The sequence below is a fragment of the Echinops telfairi genome, unplaced genomic scaffold (genome assembly GCF_000313985.2).
Source record: "Echinops telfairi isolate 266 unplaced genomic scaffold, ASM31398v2 ScPeMD7_5868;HRSCAF=6743_0, whole genome shotgun sequence".
In the NCBI taxonomy this organism is placed as follows: Eukaryota; Metazoa; Chordata; class Mammalia; order Afrosoricida; family Tenrecidae; genus Echinops; species Echinops telfairi.
Genome location: NW_022109767.1, coordinates 11,094,148 through 11,121,072, shown reverse-complemented (window position 1 = coordinate 11,121,072; position 26,925 = coordinate 11,094,148). Strand labels below are relative to the sequence as shown.

General features: G+C 48.4%; 1 protein-coding gene across 5 annotated transcripts in view; it reads right to left on the bottom strand.

Moving 5' to 3' along the window:
- The window catches only part of KIF13A (kinesin family member 13A), a 227,114-nt gene that overhangs the window by 28,806 nt on the left and 171,383 nt on the right, over positions 1-26,925 (bottom strand). For 4 of the 5 annotated variants that reach the window (XM_045295731.1, XM_045295735.1, XM_045295736.1 and 1 more), the window contains exons 16-25: positions 18,611-18,824; positions 17,116-17,278; positions 15,162-15,302; positions 14,207-14,356; positions 10,723-10,884; positions 9,771-9,944; positions 7,215-7,366; positions 5,659-5,791; positions 5,338-5,484; positions 1,787-1,828 (exon numbers count right to left, since the gene is read on the bottom strand). In XM_045295731.1, coding sequence (XP_045151666.1) covers positions 1,787-1,828; positions 5,338-5,484; positions 5,659-5,791; positions 7,215-7,366; positions 9,771-9,944; positions 10,723-10,884; positions 14,207-14,356; positions 15,162-15,302; positions 17,116-17,278; positions 18,611-18,824 — 1,478 coding nt within the window. The remainder of the gene's footprint in view (positions 1-1,786; positions 1,829-5,337; positions 5,485-5,658; positions 5,792-7,214; positions 7,367-9,770; positions 9,945-10,722; positions 10,885-14,206; positions 14,357-15,161; positions 15,303-17,115; positions 17,279-18,610; positions 18,825-26,925) is intronic. The other variant, XM_045295734.1, reaches the window with a different exon arrangement.

Below are 26,925 nucleotides of genomic sequence, written 5' to 3'. Positions count from 1 at the left end.
GAGCCCATTACCAGAAAGCAGAGTCCCTGGATCACCAAGAGCATCATTAGACTTAGAAGCAAGGTAAGTTCAAACGCCACCAACTACTGGATGCTGTGAACGAGGTGTGCGTTATCTGAATAGTGGCTATTCATTGGAAGGACCTGTGATTCCGGGCAGGGCACCGCGAACAGAGCCCAAACCATGGGACAGTAAACGGAAATGGAACCAGACAGCCAAGGGCATGGCACACCCTTCCGTGACCCCTAGCCAGCAGACACTAGCTGAAAACGCTAGGACGGGGGACAGAGACCCTCGCAAACTTGCTGCAAAGATTTTTAGTAGCAACACTCCTCCCGAGGCCCCCAAGCCCCCCATACAGCCACCCGTGTACATGCAGCCGTGCTTTCAGAAACCCCAGAGGCGGCTAGAGGCCTGCGCCAGGAACAAGGAGTCTGGACGCACACCCAGAGCCCACAGGACTTTAGTGCATGGCGTCACCGCGACTCCAGGGGTGGGGACAGATTGCCCTCGGAATTGTTCTTGGTTCGCCTTCTTCCTTAGTGAAAGTGTGAGGAGGGGAAAAGTCCACTGATCCGATCCTGTTTCCCAATGCTCTTGGGCTTGCCTTATCCCACTCCAACCTGGGAACCATGCTAGTGGTCATCTAGCCAAGTCTGACCCCAGGCGGCCCCTGTATTACAGAACAGAGCTGCTCCACAGGGGGATCAGGGCTGTCGCCTCAATGCAGAGGAGCCGTGGGGACGCAGTGCTCCAGCGCTCGGTGGCTAAGCAGAAGAGCCGGTGGTTTGCACCCACCTGGCTTGGAGAGCCTGTGCTGCAGGTTTGCTGAGTCAGAAGCGACCTGCCAGGGGTAGGATTTTCCCCCTTAATGGCAGTGGACTGGCAGGCCTATGTGTCCGTTGTACCACTGGGAGGGGTGGAACCGCTAACCTCCAGCTGGTGATAGAGTACAAACTGTCTGTTCCACCCAGGGGCCTTCCGTTCAGAAGAGACCCACGCTACCTGAGGGCCATGGCGACTTCTCCTACAATGCAGCCCAGTCTGGGTAAAGGACGGCACACAGGGGAGCAGCCTTTACAAACCTGTGGGAAGGATCAGTGCAAAGACTAGGACCCAAAGCCAGCAAATGGCATCTCCGTTTGCAGCTTTGACCCCTGCCGCCGTCCACATCCCGTGAGGCAAAGTGCCACCTCTGCCTGTATCTTCTTCACGATTTCCCAAGAGAAAATGCTGAGCCTTGAATTCTAAGCCCGTTCCCAATGACTTGGGGAAGGTGTGTGTGTGTGGGGGGGGGGGGGGGTTGTGGGTGGAAGCTAAAACAAAAAGATGCTGTGCATCAAATGGCTTCAATTTTCTTACGTAGCAAAAGTTTTTTAAAGTAAAACGGCATAGGTGCACAGTACCAGTCTCATGGACCTAACCAGCAAAGTACAGGTGAGCAAAGGAGAGAAGGCTACAGCTCAAGATGATGGATGAGTCACTGTGTGCTATCTGAGATCACTCACTCCAACGCAGTGATGTGCACTTGCTTAGCCAGGCTTTACAAGCTAGTCATTTGAGATGGTGTAAAATGCTGTAAACTGGCAGGGAAGATGGCAGGAAGTCCAAGGGAATAGGACAGTGTCTATTAAGGCTGATTAGGATTCAAGCAAATCAAAAGCCAGTGGACAAACGGCACATTCTTGCTCTCCTGCCCTTCCTCCTCCCTGCCCTCTGCTTTGCAGACGCTGGCCATTAGCAGTAGCTGTGCCCCATGCCAGAGGATCGACAGCAGCAGCAATACCTGATAACTATCCATATCATCACCATCCTCATCATCTCTCTGCTAGGAAGAAAGTAAACACAAAGGACATGCATTTTGTTTCTCAAACAGCAAAGAAAATAATTCTGCAGCTTAACATACACACATTATACAACAGCATACAACATCAGCATAATAAAACACTTAACTGAATCTCAAGGAGTTTAGTGGATTTCACTTAGCTGGCCATGATCATGTGAAGAATTTAAGGTCATTTAAAAAGTGGAACGCCCTCATTATGCAAATAGTTGGCATGCATTTACAGGTGGGCGCTTTGACTTTGGTTTTCGATGGGTTTAGAAAGACAGGAAGGGAAAAACTAGAAAGAACATATACCACCTTCCTTTGGTGAGCCACTAGTCTCATCCAGGAGGGAAATGGGGCCTGGGAAAGTGAAACGGCTGGATCCACGGGCATATAGATCCTGGCAGGGTCAGGGAGAGAAACCAGGCTTACGGAGATCACAGGGAATCTAAGGCTACAGTCAGGCAAAGGCTCCACATTGTACAACTGCAATGAGCCCACAGCCAGCTACTTTGATCATGGGGCTCTATCAATATCCAGTCAGCTGGGGAGATTGCAACTGTCCCAACCCCACGGCAACACTGAATGCTTTTGTTACTGTTGCTAGTTGCTCTTGGTTTTATTCCAATTCATTTTACACTACTTACCTAAAATTTAAAATTTTGGGGGGAAAAAAAATCCCCCCTTTCCAAAACAGAAAACCACTATGCTAAAAAGAAAAGAATTCTCGGTGAGACAATATCCTTTAAACGCAAGAATGTAGAAACTCCCGTTGGCAGAGCACAACCACCCATATGAGGGTAGGTGCTACAGTATTTCCATGCAGATAACATGCATGTTATACAGGTTTTTGTATTTTTTTCAAAGTGAGCGACTCTCTTGTGCACCAGCTCCCTGTGCATGCTCTGTTCGTTACCTGCACGTGTGTGTGATCTTCACGGGTGTGTTCTACACAAACATAATAATACAGTGCTCAAAATGAAGGCTGGATCATGTGCAGCCTTCTCACGTTTTCCTGTGGTTACTGGCGGTGCTGCTGGGCAAGCACTGCACTGCTAACAAGGTCAGTAGTTTACACCCACCAGCCCCTCAGACGGGGAAGGATGAGGCCGTCTACTCCCATACGGATTCATCGCCTCAGAAATGCTGCACAGGATCGCTGTGCGGTGGAACTGACTGGACGGCAGTGGCATGGTCACTGGAGGGGCTGACTCAACAGACAGTTTGTGATGTGGACTACTTATAGGAGACACGAAACTTTTTTTTTAACGTTTTAAAGAGTTTGCAAATATATTTAAAATCATTCTCATATGTAGGTAGGCTTCCAAACACACTTGTTTCTTTTTTTCTGTGTCCGCCTGACAAAAGAGAGAGCATTATTGGATCTTAATATTGGTATGAAGTATGAATAGGGAGCCCCACATTAATGACAGATGTACTAGAACTTGATGATTAATTTCTACAACCAAGAGTTACTGAAAAATGGCATTGCTTTCATGATGTGAAAGGGCTGTGAAGCCACCATATTCTGGGTTGGTCTGAGCTGTTTCACCAGAATTAATTCTACAACTCAATGTCCACACCACATAAACGTACTGCACATGACCTTGAGCATGACAGCAAAGTAGAAAAACACAAAGGAACAAAATACTTTTCAGATCGCTACAGGTCAGAGCTGTGTAGCTGGTACTGCGTTTCTTACAAGAGTGCAGCATTGGAAAAAGGTTGATGATTCAGAATCACAATTTTGATCATCGGCTTTAACTCTCGTAGGATTGTTTTTAAAAAAAGGCGTGCGTATATGTGTAATAATCATCGACTCCTTATAATGGTCCTTGAATGAGCATTTAAGTCATTGAGGATCCATATTTTGTTGGTTATGATGGTACAGGACACACAGACTCAATGGTCTATCTATGGAGAGACTGATGATGTCCCACCACTTAACGGCAGAAAGGGACCTGAGGGAATTAAGAAGCCCATACCATCATTTCAAGGGGTGTTTTTGACACACAGAGCTGCTGTTTAATTGACCCCATCAAGGTAGTCATTTAGTAAGGCTGCACTAAATTCAGGAGCCCAAGTCCCTATCAAGGCCTGCAGCTCTCCCAGGAATGACACCCAGAGGAGGGCCCATCTGGGATGAGAACAGCGTCTCAGCCGGTGTCCACGCCACATCACAAAACCCCTACTCACTGCCACAGAGTCAATTCCGACTCACAGGGACCCCACAGGGCAGGGTGGAGCTGCCCCTGTGGGTCTGAGGCTGTAATTCTTTACAGGGGTAGAAAGCCTCATCTTTCTCCCTTGGAGCGGCTAATAGCTTAGAACTGCTAACCCCAATGTTTAACCCACTACGCCACCAAGGCTCCTTACATGCTGCATACACATAAGGAAAGACTGGTGGGGAAGCCCCTCCCCCACCAGCTGAGCCCACCCTCAGATCCTCTTTCATCTTCTCCCCTGGACTTCCAGAGCCAGAGGGCTACATTGGCCTGGGGTAAAGAAAGCTGGGGCTGGCTCAGCTCTACCTGAACAAGAGCCCAAGCGTCTGCCAATAGGTTCCGAGCTTTCCTCAAGAGCTTGGCCTGAATGTCAAGAGGAAACGGAGAAAGAAGATGAATCATGTTCAAAACTAGCTGGGCTGATGGCCATACTCCACAGAGAACCTCGTGGAGTAATGCTCTATTCTACTCACGATTCCCTGTAAGAGAGGAAGTTCTCCCTGTCCTGTATGGCAGGGAAGAAGTCAGACTGCATCACTCTGATTCTACCCAGGCCCAACTTCAGATCTAGTAGCACACTGGGGGTGTATCACACCAAGGGTGTAGCATACTGAGGGTGTAGTCACTGAGGGTGTAGTGCCTGAGGGTGTAGTCACTGATGGCATAACACCCTGAGGGTGTAGTCACTGAGGGTGTGGTCAAAGTCCAGCCTAGTTCATGCTCCCTCCCGGCCACTGGGGAGCCACTTCCTCCTCTCATGGAGCACTGAAGAGTTCTGAATGGTAGCATGAGACCAGCCCTTAGAGGGTTTACTGTTTTGTTTTATTTTTCCCAGTGAGAAGGGAAGATTTAATGCAAGGAGATTTAATGAGAAAAATAATCATTCAGTAAATTTGTTTGAGAAGAATAAAGAAAGTGGAAATTTCAAAAAGCTAGCTCCTAATGCCAGCATGTGGGGGAATATTAGGGTAGAAATATAAAAAGGGACCCACGCAGGCCCAATTACAAAGACCCAGCACCAGCTGGGCCACATTATCAGATGAACCCGCCTGACAAGCGGGCCCTCGTGCATCCCTGTGTGTGTTTCTATATACAATTACTCAATTCTAAGAAAATGAAGAATTTTACACCTAGACAAAAGGCAATGACAGATGGGACAGTGAGCCGGGGACAGATATTTGGTTCAGGCACGGCGATCTAGGACATTTCCAAGTCAGTCCCATCCTAGGTCATTCCACAGCGCCGGGCTCTGTTCGACACACTCGGTGGATCCGCTTGGCTTACCTGGTAACTGTCCAGCCCTCTCTGGAGCCTGGTAGACCTGGCTGTTACACAGCCCACGGAGACGGACAGGATGGCTTCCACCATGAGCGGCAGCGTCCCCGAGTGCTGCACAGGCGTCACCGCGACCCGCACTCGACGGGAATGGCCCTGCAGACCGACGGGAAGCAATGCCCGAGAGAAAGGGCGAGTTAGGGAACAAAGAGAGGGAAGGAATTAAGGGACGAAGAGGCGAATGATTAGAATATGCCCAGAGACGTTTTTTCAGGTAGGAGGACCGGGGCAAACCAGGAAAGCAGACAAACTGAAAACAAACGTTATCACCTGTCTCAGCTGGAAGACGCCGCCCGTGTTGACATCTTTAGCCTGGTGAAGTTCCACGGACGCATATTCCCCTAACTCGTTCAGCTCCAGTATGGAGATCCACATCTCAATTCTGCGAGTCACTTCATTCCACCTGCAAGGCCACCACGCAGCACAGGTCATCGCCACCATCACCCAGGGCCACGGTAGCCAGCACTTCACCGCTGACCATGTGTTCATGTTCAGATTCTTTTCCTACTTGACTCTCAAAACATTTCTCTGGTATGCGTTCATTTTACTTATCTTGCTGATGTAGAACTTAGCCTTCAGAGACACAGCTAGGTCTGGGGCACGTACACTGGGGATGACTTCTGATATAAACGCACACACCAGTGTGACCCACGCTGTCATGACTTCTGCTCCCTTCCCCATGCCTCGTCCTGTACCGTCTTCTCACTCCCCTCCGCTGCCATTTAAATCCCGAGGGAAATTCTGCCGGTTCTAGAACTTTACATAAACACAACCAGGCACCCAGGCCTCTTTTGTGCCTGGCTCCTTCCCTACAGCTTAACCTTGCTAAGGTTCATCCAAGCGACTGCCAACAGTTCTATTGTTTTTAACGCTGCGCAGAATCCCACTGGATGAATGAGTGAGCACTCCACAGCATGTGTGTGCCCATTCTATTGTGGGGCTCATGTGGGCTGTTTGCCATTTGCAGGTATTCTGAACAAAGCTGCCATGAACTACTGCGCACAACTCTGTGGCCATGTGTTTTCGTTATCTGGGGTAAAAGTGCTCAGGCGTGGGGGTGCGGGGTCACAGAAGAGGTGACTGCTCCCTGGAAGGGGTACTGCTAGTTTTCTCCCAAGTAACAGCTTGCTTATTTGTCTTCATAACACTATCTTTTGGTTAGCCTGAGCTTTTCATTTTGAGACTTTAATTGATACGTTATCTGAATTGATGATTACTTCCTTTCTCCGTAGTTAGTGCTTTCTGTGCCCACTGTGGAGTTCTGTGACCATCCTGTATTCTTCTAGAATTGTCATAGTTTTAATGTTTATCTTTGAGGACATGATGCATTGCAAATTAACGTGTGTGTGCAGGGTGGATCAGTAAGGATGGGGTTTGGCTCTCCCCCCAACCAAATGTACATATACAGTTGTTTTAGTCCTATTAATTAAAAGATATTTGGTTTCTAATTGAAAGGTCAGCAATTCACACCCACCGGACGCTCAGAGGGAGATTGATGAGGCGTTCTGCTCTCATAAAGATGTACAACTTCAGAAACCCACAGTACCTGGGCAGTGCTACTGTCCTATAGCGTCCTATAGATTTTAGCGTTTTTTAATCCATCTTAGAGATGAAAAGACAGGAGATCCAATGGATCATTCTCCACTGGATTTCCTTGGTACCTGTCGGTTACTTTTATCATGTTTACTTTATAAAGGAAGGAACAGGTTCAGAGAGATTCAGTAACTTGTTCAAAGGACCAGCAGCAGGCCCTGAGTACAGAGCCTGCACCACTATCCAAGGGCAGGTTCTGGCCCTGTGTCTGAAACCCACAGCCAAGCGCACACCTGTCCTGCAGCGTCCGGGTTTTAGCGTGAAGGGAATCCACTTCCCAGACGGAGCTTCCGTTCCCAGCACACCGGTGGCCCCAGACTTCAATCGCCAATGCTCCGTCAGAAATGAACTCCAGGAATTCTTCTGTTACGCTCACCACATAGTCCTGAAGCACGGGGAGGAAGGAGACAGGAAGAACAGCTGCACTGACTCACTGATACGCAAACCAGAGGGGAGACGCAGATTACTTAGCTTAAAGGGGAAAGCAGAAAGAAAAATTTCTGAAAACAATCCTAGTGATCATATAACAGGGTGACTGCAGCTGACGTCACTGAATTATACTGGGGTGGGGCAGGAGTAGAGGAATGCAGAGAGGAAGTTACATAGTGACATTTCTTTTTTCAACTGTACATCAATGCGATTCAGAGCCCTTCAACCTGAGCCCAGTTTAAAACCATCTCTTAGTTACATGAAAAAACCAGTAGGAACTCCGGAATATTGCATCTGGAAGAGAGATTCCTTCTCTAACAAGCGAGAGAAGCCGAGATAGCAATCTGTCCCAGTCCACACTGCTTGCTGGTTACAGCGCTGCTGTGGTCCGACTTCCCTTCTGTTTCCCCCGGCCGCTCCACCTTCTAGTCGGCCCGCACATGTTTATTCCGCACATCAGGACAGGGACTTGTGGTGTCTCTTTTCCACAACGTAGGGGACTGGCAGTGGAATAACACATCAGCTCACTCTCTTTATAATGCCGTGTTCTGAAACTCTCCCTCTCTGATCCCTTATTCTAGAACGCACCCAGGTAACTGTGAGGAAAGGAAATACTGAAGGAGTAGGTGACCGATCACCTACAGAAACACAAGGGCAAAGAATCAAACCAATTGCCGGTCCACTGGTTGTTATGGAATCTCAGGGGGAGTCTTTGTACGTAACTCTTAATTTCAGGGAAGAGCAGGGCTATGCTGATTTAACCTTCCACGATCTTTCAGTTATTGCAAGTTCAAACAGGGCCAGAGCTTTAGAGAGAAGGAGATTGTGGTGCAGTGGGTTAAGCATTGGGCTGCTAATGAAAAAGTCAGGAATTTAAATGCACTTGCCACTCAGAGGGAGAATGAGGCTTTCTGCTCTCATAAATACTTGCAGCCTCAAAACCCCCAGTGCCTGGGCCGTTCTATTGTCTACAGGGCTCTACAGAGCTTAGAAAAATTTCAAAATCCACTTCAGAGCTGAAAACTCAGGAGATCCAATGAGTATATGTAGCCTTTGAAGGTCGCATAGTGACGGGATGACCCATTCTTATACATACAGGGGTTAACTCAAAACCCACTGCCATCAAGTCTGCTCCAGCTCACAGCGACCCTATAGGACAGAACAGAACTGTCTGTGTGGGTCTCTGAAGTTACAGATCTTTATGGGAACAGAAAGCCTCCTCGTTCTCCCTCAGAGTGGCTGACAGGTTGGAACTGCTGACCCTGTGGTTAGTCGCCCAAGGACAATGCCAGAGCTCCTCTAAATGGTTAACGAGGAAACCCCTGACATTTACATTTCACCCTTCTAAGCAAGCAGCTCTCAGGATCTCAACGAAAGAGGGGGAAGGTTTAAAAGAGTATTCTAACAACCATAAAAATGATCAATGAAGATTCTAGGAAGTAGACTTGGTCAATCCAGGTAAAGAAATGGGAGCTACCTATTATCAGAAAAGGCCCAGGCATCTTTACGTTAAGTGAAGCGCTATGTTCCTGTGGTGATGAGGCAATTCTGTGTTCTAAGTGGAGAACCAGAGAGAGAACAGGAGTCAGCTGGCCAGGATCTCAGTGGGGTTTCCATGGGAAAACAAGCAATGCTGTGGATGGAGTCTGTCTGTCAGAAATGCCGTGTTGGCTGCACTGCACGGAAGCAAGGGAGGGCAGGTGACCTCCCAAAGCAGATTCATCTAACACACACCCCAAATTCACTGGTCCCTTTCATGTCTATAAGAGGCGTAGACACTAACATACTCCATGAATTTTAAAGAGAGAAAGAGAGAAGAGCTTCTACAACAGGTTACATGCTATGACAGCCACATATATTAAAATAGTAAGCGCAAACCTGGAGAAGATATACCATAACCCCATTTTTTTCTGCAATAAATAAATAAATAGTTTAGGAAATTATGAACACACGATAGCAAATATGTATTTTAGCCCAACGTATGATGTCATGTACATATGTTTAGTGTAGAGCATAATTTGGTATGTTCCAAAGTTTATTACAGCTTGAATGTAGTTTCCTGAAGTATGTAGCATATTGCCATCAGTGGTGACACCTTGGGGAATTAGATTCTGGATAAAGGATTCCCCCCCACCTTTCAGATTTTATTTACAATACTTCCGAGTGAATAGAATTTCTAAGTGGGCTTTGTACTTAGGGGACGAAAATACATTTTGAGGTTCACAAGAAACCCAACAAAAAAGCCATAAATGCATGCTTTAAAAGTTCTGGGGGAAACCCTTTCAGCTCCCGAAGGATCCCTGCTGGCACCTGGGCCGGGCTGTCTGCCCCAGGAGCTGCTTTGGCGAGGCCCCCTGTACCTTGCAGTGGGAGAAGGTGACGGTGTACTGGGCGTCCCTGGACTGTGGGGAAGGCACTTCTGGGTCCACCACAGGCGCAGCCACTGTGGACTCACACTGGTCCCAGAATGTGTATTGACAGAAGACAAAATTCGAGAGGTTTAAGGGCAGTCCAGATGCCTCTTTGATTTTTACCTGAAGAGAGAAAAATGCAAATGTGACTCTGATGAAAAAGATAAACAAATAAGGAATCAATCTGATATCTGAAAACTTGCCGCCCTGCTCCATTACGGACTTTCCTTTCAAGTAAGTCTATGTACCTGCAGTCCATATACTCGGCAGCCCATGTACACACACACACACCCTAAAGTTCTTCACAATGACGGAATTTCTGGAAAGTACATAATTAATGGAGCAGTATGAAACCAGCTGTGGTTGCTTCCGACTCGTGGTGACCCTGTGTATCTGGTCAGAGCAGAACGGTGTGCCACAGGGATTTCAATGGCTGAGGTTGCCAACCACAAGGTCAGTAGTTCAAAACCAGCTGCTCTGTGGGACAAACATGAGGCTTCCTACGCCTGTAAAGAGTTACAGTTTTGGAAACCCACAGGGCCAGTGCTCGCCAGTCAACTCGATGACAGTGAGCTGGGTTGGACATTTGATTTATTAACAGGAGATCACCAGGTCTTTCTTCCAAGGCTCTCATGGGTGGACTCCAACTGCTGACCTCTCCATGAGCAGCCAAGCCTGCTAACCGTTTCCATCACCCAGAGGGCCCAAGTAGGAACATATGCTCCGTGAAACTAGGCAATGCACCCTGCTTGCATGCCAAATAAACACAGATATGCATTTGAAATTTTAGGCCACCGCCCTCAGAGAGGCCCCATGGGTGCGGACAAGAATGAACCGTCTCCTAGGGTATTTAGAAAGAGGCGTATCTCTGCGGGCCTCCCTACGGCTGCTGCCTTCTCACCCGGCACGTCAGTTTTTTGACTCGGTGAATGACCTCCCCGCTGCCGTCTACGACTTCCAGGCTCCCACTTCCACTGGAGTTCTCCGAGGAGTCGTCCTCCACCACGCGCTCTGGAACGGCCCCCGTGACGCGCATTACCTCCACATGGAGACGCCCTGCAACCTGTGTCCAGGAGAGACAGCACCTCCAGTTAGGGACCATCACATGCACACCCTGGCCAAAGGCAGAAACGCATTCTATGGTATCCCCGGCCAGCAGCTCGGAACCTATGGCCTGCTCCCTCTAGCAATGGTGGCTTCCCTTCTCCCAGAGCCAGGCCATGCCAAGGAGTCCTGTAAGCCTTATTTCAAGCCGCATTTGCCTCCATGAAGTCGGGCACTTATCCACTCAACAAATACTCACCAAGAATCGGCTCTGTGCCGGGAACTGGGCTGAGCACTGTGCTATCACAGTACAGCAGGTGGACAGAGCCGCAGCTCAGCATGGAGCTAACGCTCTGGGAGAAGAGAGCAGCTACACCGCTCACACTAGAATTGGGAGGAGGAGGGGGGGGGAGGGTTCCATGAGGTGGCGACACCAGTCCTATCCCAGGATTAACAGCAGGCGTCAGCTGTGTTTACAGTGGTCTGTGTTTAAAAGTCTCTAAGTGTTCGCCCTATCCCAGTGGCTCTCCAATAGGTTCATTTAGAAGTGGCCCTCCTAAAGTTGGTGGCACAGAACTGAATTAAATGACGGCGGTTGTGCGGCTATCAGGGTACGCTGGTGGCAAAGGAGGCTGTGGCTGAAGCATTGGGCTGCTAAGTGCAGAGCCACTCACAGCCCATGAGGCTGCCTGGCCTCGTACACACTTAGCCTCACACACCCTCAGCAGCCGTTCAACTGTTCCAGAGTCACTCCGCGTCAGAGCTGACTTGACCCTAGTGGTGCAAACCCAGCTGCCACTTGCCGGGAAAGAAAAGTTTTCTCCCGCACAGCCTTAGGGAGTCCCACCCTGTGGGGCAGCTGTCCCCTGCTGTACTTGCTGCAATCAACTTGATGATAGCGCGGTGTTGGTTTTTACCGCTGAAACTTTCATTCCCGGCAAGCACTGATGGAAGGAAGAAGAGGCTTTCTACTCCTGTAAAGAGTTACCGGCTCGGAAACCCACAGGGGCAGTTCTACCTTGTCCGAGGAGTGGGAACTGACTCAACTGGCACTAAGGGCTTTTGGGGTTTTGGTTTCGTTTGGAGAGTGCTCTGATTGGCTGAGCTATCTTTTGTGACAGGGTTTCAGGATGAACTTGATGCTGGGTTGGGAAGAGGACACAGGGTTCTGCCAGTGGTATTGTCATTTTGCAGCAAATGATGGCAGTTCTTTTTTTAAAGATCGCTCAGACCCAATTCCCACACAGCAATTAGCACTGGAACCAAAGACCTGACAGAAATTACCTGATAACATTTGACAAATCAGACAAATCCAGAAGGAATAAGAGGAAGAAAGAAGAAGAAGAAGAAGAAGAGCTCCAAACAAAACAACCAACTGAAACAGCAGTTCTCAATCAGCGGGTTGCGACCCTTTGGGGGCAAGGTGTCAAACGACCCTTTCACAGGGGTTGCCCGATTCTTAACAGTAGCAAAATGACAGTTAAGAAGTAGCAACACAAATAATTTTGTGGTTTGGGGTGGGGGGTCACCACAACATGAGGAACTGTATTAAAGGAAGGCTGAGAACCACTGAACTAAAGATAGTAGCTCCAGCTTTTCAATTTTTTTTTTTAAAGAATGAATACACTTTAAATATGATTTCAAAGACATTCATGCAACACCCAAAATACAACATGGGCCCCAGCTTGAGAACTGAGCTGAGGACTCAGCCCTTTCATTCTCGGCTACATTTCTTTATCGGCTTATTCATCCTATTTCCCTCCTCTAAGTTTTCCTACATTATTTTTTCTTAAATTCACTTATTTTGTTGTGGCTGCGAAGATACACACAGCAAAGCACACCCCCAATCCAACCACTTCCTCCCACACAGGCTGGTCACATGACTGTCTCCAAGTTGCACGGTCCCCGCCCCCAGCACAGACACTGCCCTGCTCTAACTTTGGGTTGCTGTGGTCAGGGCGATCTCAACAGAGCATCCTGCTCAAGGTGCCTTCTTGGTAACTAGTTAAGCAATAGGACTTAACCACTGCTTGGTTTTCAGATGGCTTCAGGGGATCTTTTTGGTGTACTTTAAAGATTACCTCACAGCAATCGCTTGACAGGTTCATTCACCCTCCGTGGCACCAGGGAGCCTAGAGTCCTGAAGATTTTGGAATGGGCATGCTGGTTCCTAACCCGGGAAAGAGCAGCCCTCATCACAGGTTTCTTACACGGGGTGGGGGCTGCCAGCGCCATGGCGAGGGACCGGTATCTCAATCCCAGCTTCACGTTGTGCAAGGCGGGACCTTAGCCTCAGCTCATGCTAAGAATCGCAAGGAACTACTTAGTGGTTCAAAATTTCCATGTAAGTGAAGGGTGGGCTTCATGATGATAAAGATCAACTGATGAAATGGGTAAATAAATCTCTCATAAGGTTTGGGCGTGAACATCTTCTGACCCAACTGCAGTCCACATAAGGGCAGTAACTGAAATAGGGGAGCTCAAGGGTGTCAGGATGGGATCTTTAAGCTTTTTTCCTTTGAACATTTTGGATATCAACCCCCCACCCTCCCACCACAGAACAAATAGTCCCCAAACTCCCATGGGTGTACCTGGTAAAGTCTACCTTGGGGCCAGGAGTTAGGAAAGAAGTCGAGTGTATCAATAGACGAGAGATGAAAAGAGAAATTAACGTCTGCACAGAGCTGAATCTGGCCAGCAGCCCACTGCCACCAAGTGGACTCTAATGCCGAGTGACCCTGAAGGGCAGAGTGGAGCTGCCCCTGGGGGCTTGCTGAGACTGGAAATCTTCATAGGTGCAGAGAAGCTTATCTTTCTCCCCAGGAGCAGCTGGTGGGTTCGAATCGCTGGCCTTGTAGTTGTCTGCAGCCAATGCATACACAACTACACCACCAGGGTGCTACCCCCAACACCCTGCCGTCGCGCCCATTCCCACTCATGGTGACTAGAGGACGGAACAGGTGCCTTCCTGTGTTTCCTAGACGGCAAGCTTTACAGGAACAGACAGCCACACCTTTCTGGTGGTTCTGAATGGCGGTCCACCCGATGCATAACCCACTACGCCACCAGGGCTCCTGAGGGTTACGATGGGATTTTTAATGCGATTAAAAGACAGAAAAATACTTCTGAGCCACAGCTATAAAACTTGCGGTGTCGTTTACACAATCTTTTAACACCATGACTTAATTCTGATAGCTTCTTCTATGTGCTATTCATAGAGAACAAAAGAATGTGGGGTCTGATTGTTTGCACGTTAGATTCTCTATCAACCGCATGAAAAACAAATGAGGTTCAAACAAAAGCACCCTCGTTCACTTTCCTGGCGGCTGGCCTGTCCTTACCTCCCCCTGCTGGCTGATGATGGGGACTGCGTACTGCAGCTTCACGTCGCAGAAGAGGCACTCCAAGAACACATTAGCCACACCAATGAGGTTGTGGTTTTCTTGGGCTTCGTAGAAAGGGTCACCTCGTTTCCCATAGAGTCTCTTTGCCTGAGGGGTTGGAAGGGTGGGCAGAGGAGGAAGAACAAAACAGCAATGCACAGGATGCTATGAAAACTGGTATCTGATATATATGAAGAAAGCACTTGCCCAACCGAATGAAAAATAAATCTAGAATCATTCCATGTCAAGAAGCCAAAGCTAGCCCATGAGAGGGGCTTGTGTGCTGGGAACAGAGGGGCACGCACAGAGAGGACTGATCTTTCGTGGCTGCCGTGCCTTCCCCACCAGACCCCACCCGTATCCTCTTGCTTCCTCCAAGCCCTCTCCATTTCTACCCCCCGAAAACCCTGGCAATCGACCAGAGGAGTCTACCTCAGCAAGCACGTTCACGACCTAGGGTGAGGGGACAGAACTAACCACATTCACGCGGGCTCCATTCCCACTGAGGTGCAGTCAAAGTGCAGCCCAACAGGAAGGGGCCTCAGGGTTCCCATCCGTGCGGGCCCCACATGCCATGTTAACGGATTCAACTCGGCACACTCCCAGCAGGGTCCCTTTGAATGGGCTTTTCTCAGATATGCGACCATCGCGGGGACATGCGTGTGCGTGAGTGTGCATTTTTGTGGTGCAGTGACTTGTCCGTGGGGCTGGACAAGTTAATGGGCCTGCCAGCCCCTTTTCAGGAAAAAAACAAAAAATACTCAGCGTGCCCCCCCTGACAATGACACCCTTCTGTACTGCAGCCACGCTCCAGGAGAAAGTGCTGCAGGCCCCTGGGCCCTACCAGCACACCCCTGGGGGTGGTACCCCCACTTTTGGAAACATTTAAGCCCTCCCATGCCGCGTTTCTCACCTCTGGGACTTCTTCTTTCCATTCTTGATAAAGGTCTCTCATATCAATTAATTTATTCTCCAGCTTCTCAATGCTCCACACTTGGGTGCTCTTCCCTTTCCTCCGCACTTGAATAGCTGGCTCACTCACAATCGCCCCTCTCTGCATAAAGGAGAGAGGCAAACAAAAGAAGTCTGGTGCTGATGAATTCATGAAAGGTTATTTGTAACTTCTTGGGGCGGAGGGCTGCCTGGCATCATAGCGGGTTACTCATCGGGCTGCGGACGGCACATTCGGGGGTTTAAACGTACCAGCTACCCCAAGGGAGAACGAGAAGGCTTTCTGTTCCCGTTCCAGTCTTAACCGTCTCAGAAACCCAAGGCGAGGCTCTACACTGTCCTACAGGGTAGCAGTGCATCAGAATCGACTCCATGCCAGGGGCTCCGGAGTGAGTTTTAAAACGATCTACACTGCAGTAGAGTAATATGTTTGGAAAATACAACATTGAGTATATAAAAGGAGATCCAATTCTCTAGGGAGTATTCTGGTTTGCTTCCCATCTTCTGTGTACACATACACACTTTTTATTTCCGTCTCCGAATATAATTTCATAACTGCTCCACAGGGTGTACAGTGTGTTCATTTCTGTGCTCCATTAAATACTCTTCACACACATGGTTTTTAACGACTAAAAAGGGGTCCGTCAGACGGACACACATTTGACAAATTCTCCACCCGGGCAACTGCACAGAGCTTGTGCTTCCCCCATGTTGATTTTTGCTGTTAGAAAGGCCACGAGGCTGAGCACCAACGTGTACACAAAACGAACCACAAAAACCAAACCACTGTCCCGAGTCGGTTCTGACTCAGCGACCTTTGGGGCAGAACTGCTCCACAGGCTTCCGCGGCTGTAAATCACGATGGAGTCAAACTGCCTCAGCTCCTCCCACAGGGAGCCTGGTGTCTTCCACCTGCTGACCTTTCCATTGGCCTCCCAGTGCTGCCCCACGGTGGCAGCAGGCCCCTTTATCCTGCCTGGTGCATCAATGCGATAAGGGTCTAGATTTCTCAAAAGGGAACTAAAACCCCAGCAAGCCTTGTGGGGGCAGTCCTGACGGTCCTGATTATCCGGAAGGATAAATGAAGCAATAGGAAACTAGTTCCTTCAAACTCTCTCCCGACAGGACATGGCTGAAATGCCAGGAAACCCCAAATGATTGTAAGGCATCTTTCTGGGTCTAAAGGCAGGTGCCATATAAGACTTCTGTTCTTATAGCATTTACTCTTAACAACAAGATAGGATTTCTGAGATAGCGTAGTGGTTCCTCTGTTGTCTGAGATCCACATGGTCAGCAGTTGGAAACCATCACTAGCTCTGCACAGAAAGACTGGGCTTTCTACTTCTGTAAACAGTTAGTCTCGGAAACCGCTACTGAAGGGTACTAATAAAAGGGCGAAATCAGAACACAGTGAAATGGGGCGCTTTTATGGAAGAGCAAGGCAGGCAGGGTTACGTGTGGGTACGTCTAGGTTCACCGTTTGTAGGAAAGCATTTAAATCAGCAAGATCTTTAACCACCAGAATGCTGCCTCTTCCGATGATAACATACCAAAGGACACAGTTGGCATTGAGGGTAAGCGCTAGGCTGCTAACCAAAAGGTCAGTGGTTCAAACCCACTGGTCACTCTGCAGGAAGAAGACGAGGCTGGTGCTCCTGCACAAGGTTTACAAAGCCTCAGAAACCGGGCAGGGTTGCCGCGTGTGACTCGATGGCCGGGGGTGGGGTGGGGGTGGGGTGAGTGGGGGGCTGGTTCTTAGCTGAGAGAGTCTATACAGGGAAGTCTGATACAAAAGAAGGAATCTTTCTGGCTCGTTTGGTTCTCCCCACAGCTGTGTTGGATGTGGTTTTATGCTTTCTCTGGCAGTACTCACCAGCAGACACCTTGTGCCCGTTTTCTTCAGCAGTGCCTCTTACCTTCTTATTGGCGCTGAGGTTGGCAGCCGGGATCTGCAGGGTCACTTGGTAATCAGTGAGTTTACTCATTTCCTCAGCTAAGAAGTTTGCTTCCCTCACCAGCGTATTAGCTTTCACCAGCTGCTCTCGGAGTTTTGCCAAGCTTTGCCGAAAGAGCTCATCCCTGCGGTGTGGCATTAGAGAAAAGTGAGAAATCCTAAAAAGAAAACTTTGCGACTGCTGCTAAGTGAGTCACACATAGTATTAGAAAAGGGATGACAGCTTCTTGCAGGCAGTATTTCCCATCAGGCCTCCTCCTAGCCTGCCCTCCTCCTCTGTGCAGGATCTGTGAAGCGTTTGACTGAGAACCGTGCTGAACATGGTAGGCCCTTTTAAAACAGAGTGGGTCTCACGTGCGGTGCGGATGGGCGAGATAAAGCACGAGGCACGAGATGGGCATTCGGGTGGAATAGTGGGTTAAGGGTTGGACCCACCAGCCGCTCAGTGGCAGAATGCCGTTAGCAGTGGGTGTCTATCAAGATTTCCAGCCTTGGGACCCCAGCCCAGAGACGCAGCTCCACAGGGTCGCCATGAATTGGCATTGGCCCCCGGCAGTGGGTTGGTACACAGGAACCATAGGGAGGCGTGAGTGACTGGGAGAGTGGACCTGCGGTGAGGAAGACGCGTTCTGTGTGAGTTCTTCAGTCGGTCAGCAGGACGAAATGGGTCTTTCTTTCTAGGGCAGCAAATTTTGGTCTTGCAACTTTCTACGCAACAGCACTTTCTGAGAGAAGCCTCCTGAACGGCCTGCGTGGCTCAGAACCCCACATTTGTCACAGTTGTAGTTCTTCACGTTGTTGTATCACGATCCAATTAATCAAACGCCTGCAAGGCTCTGCTCTTAAATGATCACAGCACTGGGCTGTACACAAGCATACTGTGCGACAGTCAATAAGTGGCCAGGGAATGAAAGAAAGCGGGCCCTGGGTTCACAATAGCCTCGACTCCATGCCTTCCCTGATGTACTTCCTGCCTCGACTGTGTAGGAAAGGATGACCTCTGAGCGTCAATATCTCGACTCTTTCTTCAGCACCTGAGAAAGGATGCAGGAAACGCACTCCAGAGGAGACCTCACCTTGGCACTGGTTTCCTGGAGCCCCTGGGTGGTGCCCATAGGGAACACGCTCAGTTGCTAGCTACCTGGAGGCTGGAGCTGTTTGAGTGCACCCAGAGAAACCTCAAAAGACAGACCCAAGGATCCACTTCCCAAAAACAATAGCCAGCCACTGAACTCCCCACGGAGCACATCTCCATTCGGACACACTGGAAGGTCTTTAGCACTTCACACACAAGGACACACACTTGGAATGAACAGTGCCCTCGGAAGCACAGCCCATGGCTGGCAATCCAGATACGGGACTAAACTGTTCCTTCTCGGCAAGGCTCAGGGTTCTGTCCCCCTATCACGTGTCTTGCCAAGCCCTTCCCCTAAAGCTGCCCGGGCTGCCACTCTTACCTTTCCTCTGCCCACTGGGTCACCTTCTGCTGAGCTGTCTGGCTGCTGTAGGCCAGGCGGTCAGGGCTGCTGTTGGGCGGCTGCCTCTCAGGAGAGAGCTGCTGACGGAGTTGCTCCAGCTCCCGCTCGTACATGAGCCGCTGCTCCTCCAGGGCACTCCGCTTCTCCTCCAGGTACTGCTTCTCCAAGACCTGGACCACGTTTTGGACTGGGTCTGGTGAGCCAGGAGGCAAGGCGAAGCGTCAGTCAGGGCAGGGCACCCACAGGCGCTCACGGCCCACTGGAAGCCCCCTGGGCTGCCCACTGCCAGCACCAGCTCTCCCGCAGCACCTTGCCCTTCAAGGGGCTCTCTGAGGTTGGCGGGCCCATCGGATGACACGACCTTAATGCTCTTTTGGCTAACATTTCAGATCAATGTCCGATAGGTCAGCACTCCCCCCATCCGCTTCCTTCAGTGGAATGTGCTCATCCTGGTGTTTCGACAAACCGTTCCTCTACTGCAAGCAGAGGGTGGAGGAGATGAACGAGAGTGTACTCCTAAACCCAACGAGCCACCTAGAACACCTTCAAATACAGAGCCAACGCGGTTTTACTGTTACAGTGCGCGTTCATGCCATTTAGCTTCAGTTTTAGTGCACGACAAAGCGTTTGTACCTTTTCACATTTAACCACAAATCCTGTTCCCGTCAAATTGCTCTACTAAGGATGGAAATTTGCAAATCACAACATATTGTGGAACACGTAAGACCGGGCAGAGAGTGCAGGCAGACACGTTCTTTATTCTCGTGTTTGAAGAAGCCTGGAGGCCAGGGTTCTGAGTGGAGGGAGGTCTCACATCTGTGAGTTGGAGCAGAGTCCCAGTCACATTCTCATAATTAAAAACCATCCCCACAGTCTCCACCCATAACAGTGCTGCCTTAAAGGTACCTCTTCCCAGCACCTGGCTGTTTGTATCTGGCTGGAAGCTTTATCTATAGGAGCAGACATGCTGCAATTGTTCTCCCTGCTCAGGGAACAGCCACTCCCCTTGAAACGCCCCCAGCTGAAGACAGGAACCTCTAGAGTTAAGGTACTGCCCATTTCATTACACATGTGGTTACCTGTAATTAGGAGAGCTTGCATGCCCCGAGACTATATAAGTTGGTGTAAGAATGCTCTCTCTCACCTGGTTTCTGGTGCCATGGAAGAAGGGAGCACCCCAGAACTTTTGTCCGTCTCTTAATTTCTTCCCTTCAATTACACAACCGCCTCTTAGGACCCATCCGGATGTGAGCTGGATCCCACAACATATGTGTGAAAAAACATAGCCTCTCCTCCTTATGGACACGGTTAGGTTCCAAAGATCAGGTCAACGTGAAATCAGCATATGACAAATTGAAAGACGGCCACATCACAACATGCCTGCCCAACACCAGGGACCACGGCCCAGCCAAGGAGATGCATACCTTTAACCATCACAGCCAGCACTACTCTAGCTTCGCTCCGAGGCACTTGTTAAAGTCTGATGCATATAATTAGCACACAAATTAATTGGGTAGATGTTCAAAAAAATTATTATTGTAAATGCAAAATGTCAGAAAATGAGAAAGCTGATAAGTAAGGAGGTATATATGTGGGGGCTTCAAAACGTTGGTGGAAAGGTCCCATGGCCTTTTTAACTCCATTTTTTCAGGAACTTTTGGAAGCACCCTTAGGTGGTCTAACAGTTTCTTGGGTGCTAATAACTAACAGAACAATTTATGTGTAAAAATACCAAAAGGCTACTTCCGATGCCTGTGTGGAGCCTGAGCTCAGTCTCCACAGGGCTGGATTAGTAAACGATGCTCTCAGAGGCCGCCACCACAAGCAATGGTAGCTCTGGGGTAGGTGGGACTCCACCCTGAAGAGTCTTGACAAGGGCAGGGTATCCACTTGGTAATGACCAACGAACTGGATGGCATGGAGAAAGATCAAGGTACTATCTATCCATGGTTATGAAGGAGCAGGTTCCTGACAAGCCTCAGGGAGGAAGCTGCAGGGAAGAAGCATGCCAGGCCACCTGGATGGCAGAAGAAGACAATCAGCACGCAGCAAATACTTTTCTGAAGTACAGGGCACTTGCAGGGATCAAGTTCTCTGACTAGCTGAGGATATAGTTTCCTCTTTATACACTCATGAATCTGTATGAATCATTCAGTCGTTGTACATTCACATATCTGCCTGCTATTCAGTGCCCCCTGGGCTGCATCCCCCCCCACTGGCCCGGATGGAAGTGGAAAATTTAAGTTGACCCAAGAGGAATTTTTATATTATCCGATGATGGCTACTGAATGACTTTAAAAATCATATCAAGTTGTGAAATAAACAAGTAAATAGCACTAATCTTGTATGTAGGTAATGAGAGAGAGAGGGGAAAAAAGCATATGTTAGTTAAAAAACATAAGGTTAAATAATAAAAAAGGAAAGGTGGGAAGCAATATTTTTTAAAAAAATCCAAGATACACAGAGTCTAGGTAAGTTGTTTTAATACCACAACAGCCACAATAATTCTACAAGCCCCTGAGTGCATTTCTGGTAGTAAGACTAGGCCCTTTGCATGCAAGACTTCACGACATCCTTGCAACAGCCTCAGGGGAGATATCATCCCCATTTTAGACATGAGGCCCAGAAAGGTTGAGAAGCGGACCTAAGGTCACACAGCCGGTAAGTGGTAGAGCCAGTTTTAAACTCAGACCAGAATTAGCTGGCTAGGGGAGGGTATGAACTTAGTAATAAACTGATGGGCATGACCGTACCTTCTTCAATGGTCTCCTTTGAATTAAGTACCCTGACAGGTAAAAGGGGGGCTATGGTAGTGTAGTAGTTTGAGTTGGGCTTCAATCCTGATGGTTGGCAGTTTGAAACCACCAGCAGCTCCTTGGGAGAAAGACTAGGCTTTCTACTCCCGTAAACAGTTACAGTCTCAGAAACCCACAAGGGCTCGCTGTGAGTCAGCAGGGACATGATGGCAGCAAGTTTGGTTTTTGGTTTGGTTTGGACTGTTAAAAAGGAGACCTGGTGGCATCATGGGTTACAGGATGCTACCTGCAAGGTCAGCAGTTTGAAGCCACCACAGGAGAAAGATGAGGCTTCCTATTTCCATAGTTAGTCTCAGAAACCCACAGATGCAACTCTCCGCTGTTCTATAGGGTTGCGATGTGTTGGAATTGCCTCACTGGCTGTGAGTGAATGAAGCTGGTCCAAAGTAGTAAGATACTCCTCTTAAAATGTAGAAACAACATTCTTTAATATAGCCCTTTCCCACAGAATAATGGCTTTCTATCAGAGCCCTGATTAGAATAACCTCTAACATAGGTCATTTGAAGAGCCGATAGAAATTAACTCAGAAAAAACTCTCACACAAAGGCTGACTGCGGGTGGGTAAGACATGTTCTATAGAGCAACAATCTATGGACTGCAAAGCACTGGGGGTTCTGACATGGCCCCATAACTTCTGATGAAAGTGTAAAAATATGTGTGATAAGCCTGTTTGAAGAAGCCTGAAGAAAATGTCAATGGTAGGACAGGGGAACAAAAATCCTCAGAATTTTCTTTTAACAAAATATGCATTATCAAGTCAAATATATAGTCTTTATCTAGGATCTGGTAAAAAAAATATGTGTATATATATATATAGATATAACTGCAGTTAATTAAAAAATGAAATAAAAATTAAATTAATTTAAAAACATCTTCACAGGAAGGGCAGGTTTCTCATCATGCATCTACATTTAAATGGATTCTCATACCCAAGGCCTCTAACTTAGCACTTATGAATCTTTCCCAGACAGAGAAAACGGGAAAACGCCATTCTACAAAGGAGGCTGTTTAATCCACAATTCTCCGTACTGGAAACTCAAAAACAAAACCAAAGAACCAAACTCGCTGCCGTCAGGTCTACTCCAGGTCACAGAGACCCACAGGGCACGGGAGAAGTGTGCGTTCCTAAGACAACTTTTGATGGGAATAGAAAGCCTCATCTTTCTCCCATGGAGCAGCTGGTGGTTTAGAACTGCTGACCTTGTTGGTCAGCAGCCCAATCCCAAATGACCCTGGTAGACGGGACTTCATTTTAAGGATCTGCGTTGCTTCAAAAGCCATATGACTGAGGCTGTTTAAACAATGCTTATGGGCGTTAGGTTTCAACTACTCGGCAAAAGGTTGGCAGTTCAAGGCCATTCAGGGGTGTGTTAGAAGACAGATCTGTCATTTTGCTTCTAAAAGCCCATAGCTTTGAAAACCCCACAGAGTGTAGTTGTGAGCAACAACTACCAACAATATCAAGCGGCGGCCACGGAGGCTTCTCCGCAGTGGATTGTGGCTGCAGTCTGAACCCACCAGCTGCTCCGTGGGGGAAAGATGAGGCTTGCTGCTCACATAAAGCGCTCTGCAGCCTCGGAAGCGCACAGAGGCAGTTCGAACATGTCCTACAGGGTCTTTAGGAGACAGAACCGACTCAATGGCAGTGAGTGAGGAGGCCCTGGCTGGTGCAAACAGTGAAGTTCTTGGTTACCAATTGAAAACTTGGTAATTTAAATTACCCAATAAAAAACAGGCCTAGTGCTCTACTACTATGGAAAATCCTGTCACTAAAATCCCAAAAGAGCATAATTCATAGAGTCACTAGGAGTCAAAAATCAATTTGATAGCAACTGGAGTAGCTACAACCATGTAGTGCATTGTGGCAGTTACATAATCTCCTGTCAACTGTAGAAGGAATGGAGTCTAGCCTGTCAATCCGGTCGCAGCTTGATGACCTCATTTGGAGGCTCAAAGGAGACAAATAGCTCACTGGAGGCCAGATACACTTTCTGCTTGTCTCCCTGTGAGACATTCCTGTTGACAAGCCACATGGAGCTATGTTGATAGAGCCAGAGCCTTGGAGCTGGAGGAGCCACGTGGAGACCCACGTCATGCTGAGATGCTTCCACCACTACTGGATCCACAAGACTTCCCACCACTGGACTGCGATCCTCCTGAATTCAGCATCACTGCATGTGCTGCGTGAGTCTGAAGAGGAATTTATGGACTAGTATTGACATATGGGGTAATACCGCACTTAGGGACTTGAGTTCTCTCTTACACACGAGTCTCCCTGGATTTGTTTCTCCAGACTAACACATATGTACATACTACCATTTATCCATGTTTTCACCTAAATCAACACGCAGCCATGGAAGAGAACAATGCAGCATGCTCCATAGTGTAAGCTCACAAGAGCCACCCCTAGGGGCACTCACTCCCCGGTCTGCCTTCACTGCCCACACGTCTGTGAGAGCCACAGTGCCTCGTTTGGGTCTTCAACACTCTTAGAACAGATTCCAACACTCATCTGGTGACACCTGTCTCTTATTATTAAAATAATCATCTTATTATTATTATCTTGGTAATTATACATTAATTGATCATTATGGAAATATACAGTATCATGTATTATCATCTTATAATTGTTATTTTATTAGTAGTCGTATTTAAACTGGCATATGAGATCACCAATTTTAAGTTTTTACCACCTTACTGATACAAGCTGCTGTTGAGCAGGTTCCAACTTATGATGACCTGGTACACATCCCTGAACTCTGCTCCTTCGGGTTTCCAGTGGTGATTGGTAATGTGATCAACAGGCCTGTGTCCCAAGGCACCCTGGACACACTCAACCCCCAAGCTTCGCAGGTAGAGCTGCCAGGCAAGTTGTTGGTCTGTCCCACCCAGGGGCTACTTGTCATCACTACAGACCCAAACAAGAAACCTGATGCCACTGAGTCAACTGGCTCCCGCTCCCCTACAGGGCACTGCAGCCCTGCCCCACGAGGTTTCCAAGACTGGCACTCCTTATGGGAACAGACAGCCACATCTTTCGCCCATACAGTGACAGGTAGGATCAAACCACCGACCTCTGGATTGGAAGACAAGGACTTAACCCCTGTACCACCAGGGCACCCCTTTCATCACTCAAAAGTTTTTGGTTTTAACTTTTACTCGTGAATTGGGTGGGGGTTTATGTATTGGATCATCATGTATACATTGTACAGCTTTGAACACGCTACCAATCCTCCAATTAGTTGCCCTGCCTGCCCCATTTACTTTATTCCGTCTCCCTGTGAAAACCAGAGATTGTCCTAACCAACAAGTCAGGCTGGCTCTCAGATAGGGCCCAGGATGGAACCCGAAGGTCATGTGGGCTATGCTCAAAAGTCAATCAAGTATCACGCAGTTCCACCTGCCCACTGCTGCCCTCTCCTCACCAATGAACTGCTCTGAAACTGAGGGAGGCTGGGTCCTCAGGCAAAGGTTGCTGTGTTTCTGGAAGAGAGAAAGGCTTACATATCTCTTCCTCATTAAATAGTCATAATACTATTTACGAAATGGGCTAAAGCCAGTGCTGAGCACGGCACAGAGAAGGCAGTAGTGGAAATGCAATTATGGAACAAAGAACTAGAAGGATTTCATACCAAAATGTCCCAAGAACTCTGTCTGGAGAATTAAGTCCTTTTGGGGGAGGATAAGAACCTTTTAATCCTGGATGGAATAAGCTAGTTTGGTGACCCTGGTGGCTGTTGTTAACAGCCATCAAGTAGGCTCTGACTCATGGGGACCTTACGTGACCCCTAGCCGGCCCCGTATGGCTCTTTATTTAGAGCTACCACTCACACTGTGAAAACAGAGGAGGTTGGGTCCTATGCTGTGGTCGGGAAGAGGCATGACTGTCCACAGATCGCATGTTCTCGCTTCTACTTTTAGATCAGACAAATTGGGTCTGAGATAATTATCTGCCTTACAGGCTCACATTTATGAGTGTAGTCACAATGGGATAATGCATGCGAATATGTGAAGGGACTTCAAAAAGTACAGGGAAAATGGAATGAAGAACGAATGGGCTTTTTCCCAAGAACTCTCTGAAGCCCCCTCAGTATACCTGGGAGTTCTACTGCTCTGAACTACTGACAGAGCTACGGATGGCAATAAAGCCACTAGTAGTGGTAAATACTGGCATTTTTTCAGCATTTGGATGCAAAAGAAAGCATTTTTCCTTTGACAGGGTAATAGAATCGGGACATAAAGGGGTCCTAGTGGAATAGGGACATTCCTCATCAAGAATTTGGAGTAGCTTCCTCCCGATCACACGTGTTAGGTTCTGCCAAAGCACAGCGCAGCACAAGCATCAGCCATGACGCACAGCCAGAAACCAGTCCAGCCCCCCATGCCCAGTCCACTCCACGCGAAACCTTTCTCCCAGCGGGTGTGGAGGGCCTTCGTCTGAAACCACAGAAGAGGGAACAGGATCTTCAAATAGGACCACCACGGGGACGACCACCAGGCAGACAGGCTTAATATCGGGAAGGCACCTAGCAGCGGGGACAAGACGCAGGATGAAACACCGCCTGGCCACCAGCCAGACAGTGTTGAAGCGACCCTTCTACCAGAGCCAGAGTCCGTAACCTGCGGGGAAGCTCCATTTAGTTGTGAAAATGGAAATGGATGAGGGGCGGAGAGACGGAAGCATCACTAGACAAAATGAACGCTGAACAGGAAGATGCAATATGGAACACAAGTGCATAGTGACTCATGTGAACACCATGAGCCAGCCAACCGATGACTCTACCCGGTTTGCCTAAGAGAGCTGACAGTCAACTTGCTCAACACTCATTGGTTCCTCGGGGCTTTATATATCCATATATACAGGCGGCAGGGTGGACCAAAGCTGCCTTGCTAGTATGGCTCCTTCTGTGCAGGTGCGTCCCAGAGGGAATCACCCCAAGAGCTAATCTTAGCACTGTAATCCTCGGGAGGCTTCCAGAGAGAAATCATCACGCTTCTTTGATAAGTTATTCATTCCGCCCCCTCCATTCTTTTAGTTTTGGTTTATACTCTTTTAAAAAAAATAATTTTATTGGGGGCTTATACAACTGTTATCACAATCCATCCATACATACATCCATTGTGTCAAGCAGATTTGTTCATTTGTTGCGATACTCATTCTCAAAATATTTGCTTTCTGCTTGAACCCTTGGTATCAGTTCCTCATTTTTTCCTTCCCTCCCTCCCCACGCCCCGTCCCTCACAAATCCTTGATAATTTGTAAATTGTTATTATGTTGTCATGTCTTACACTGTCCGACGTCTCCCTTCACCCACTTTTCTGTTGTCCGTCCCCCAGGGAGGGGGTTATATGTAGATCCTTGTCATCGGTTCCTCATTTCTACGCAATTCTCCCTCCACCCTCCCGGTATCGCCACTCTCACCACTGGTCCTAAAGGGTTCATCTGTCCTGGATTCCCTGTGTTTCCAGTTCCTATC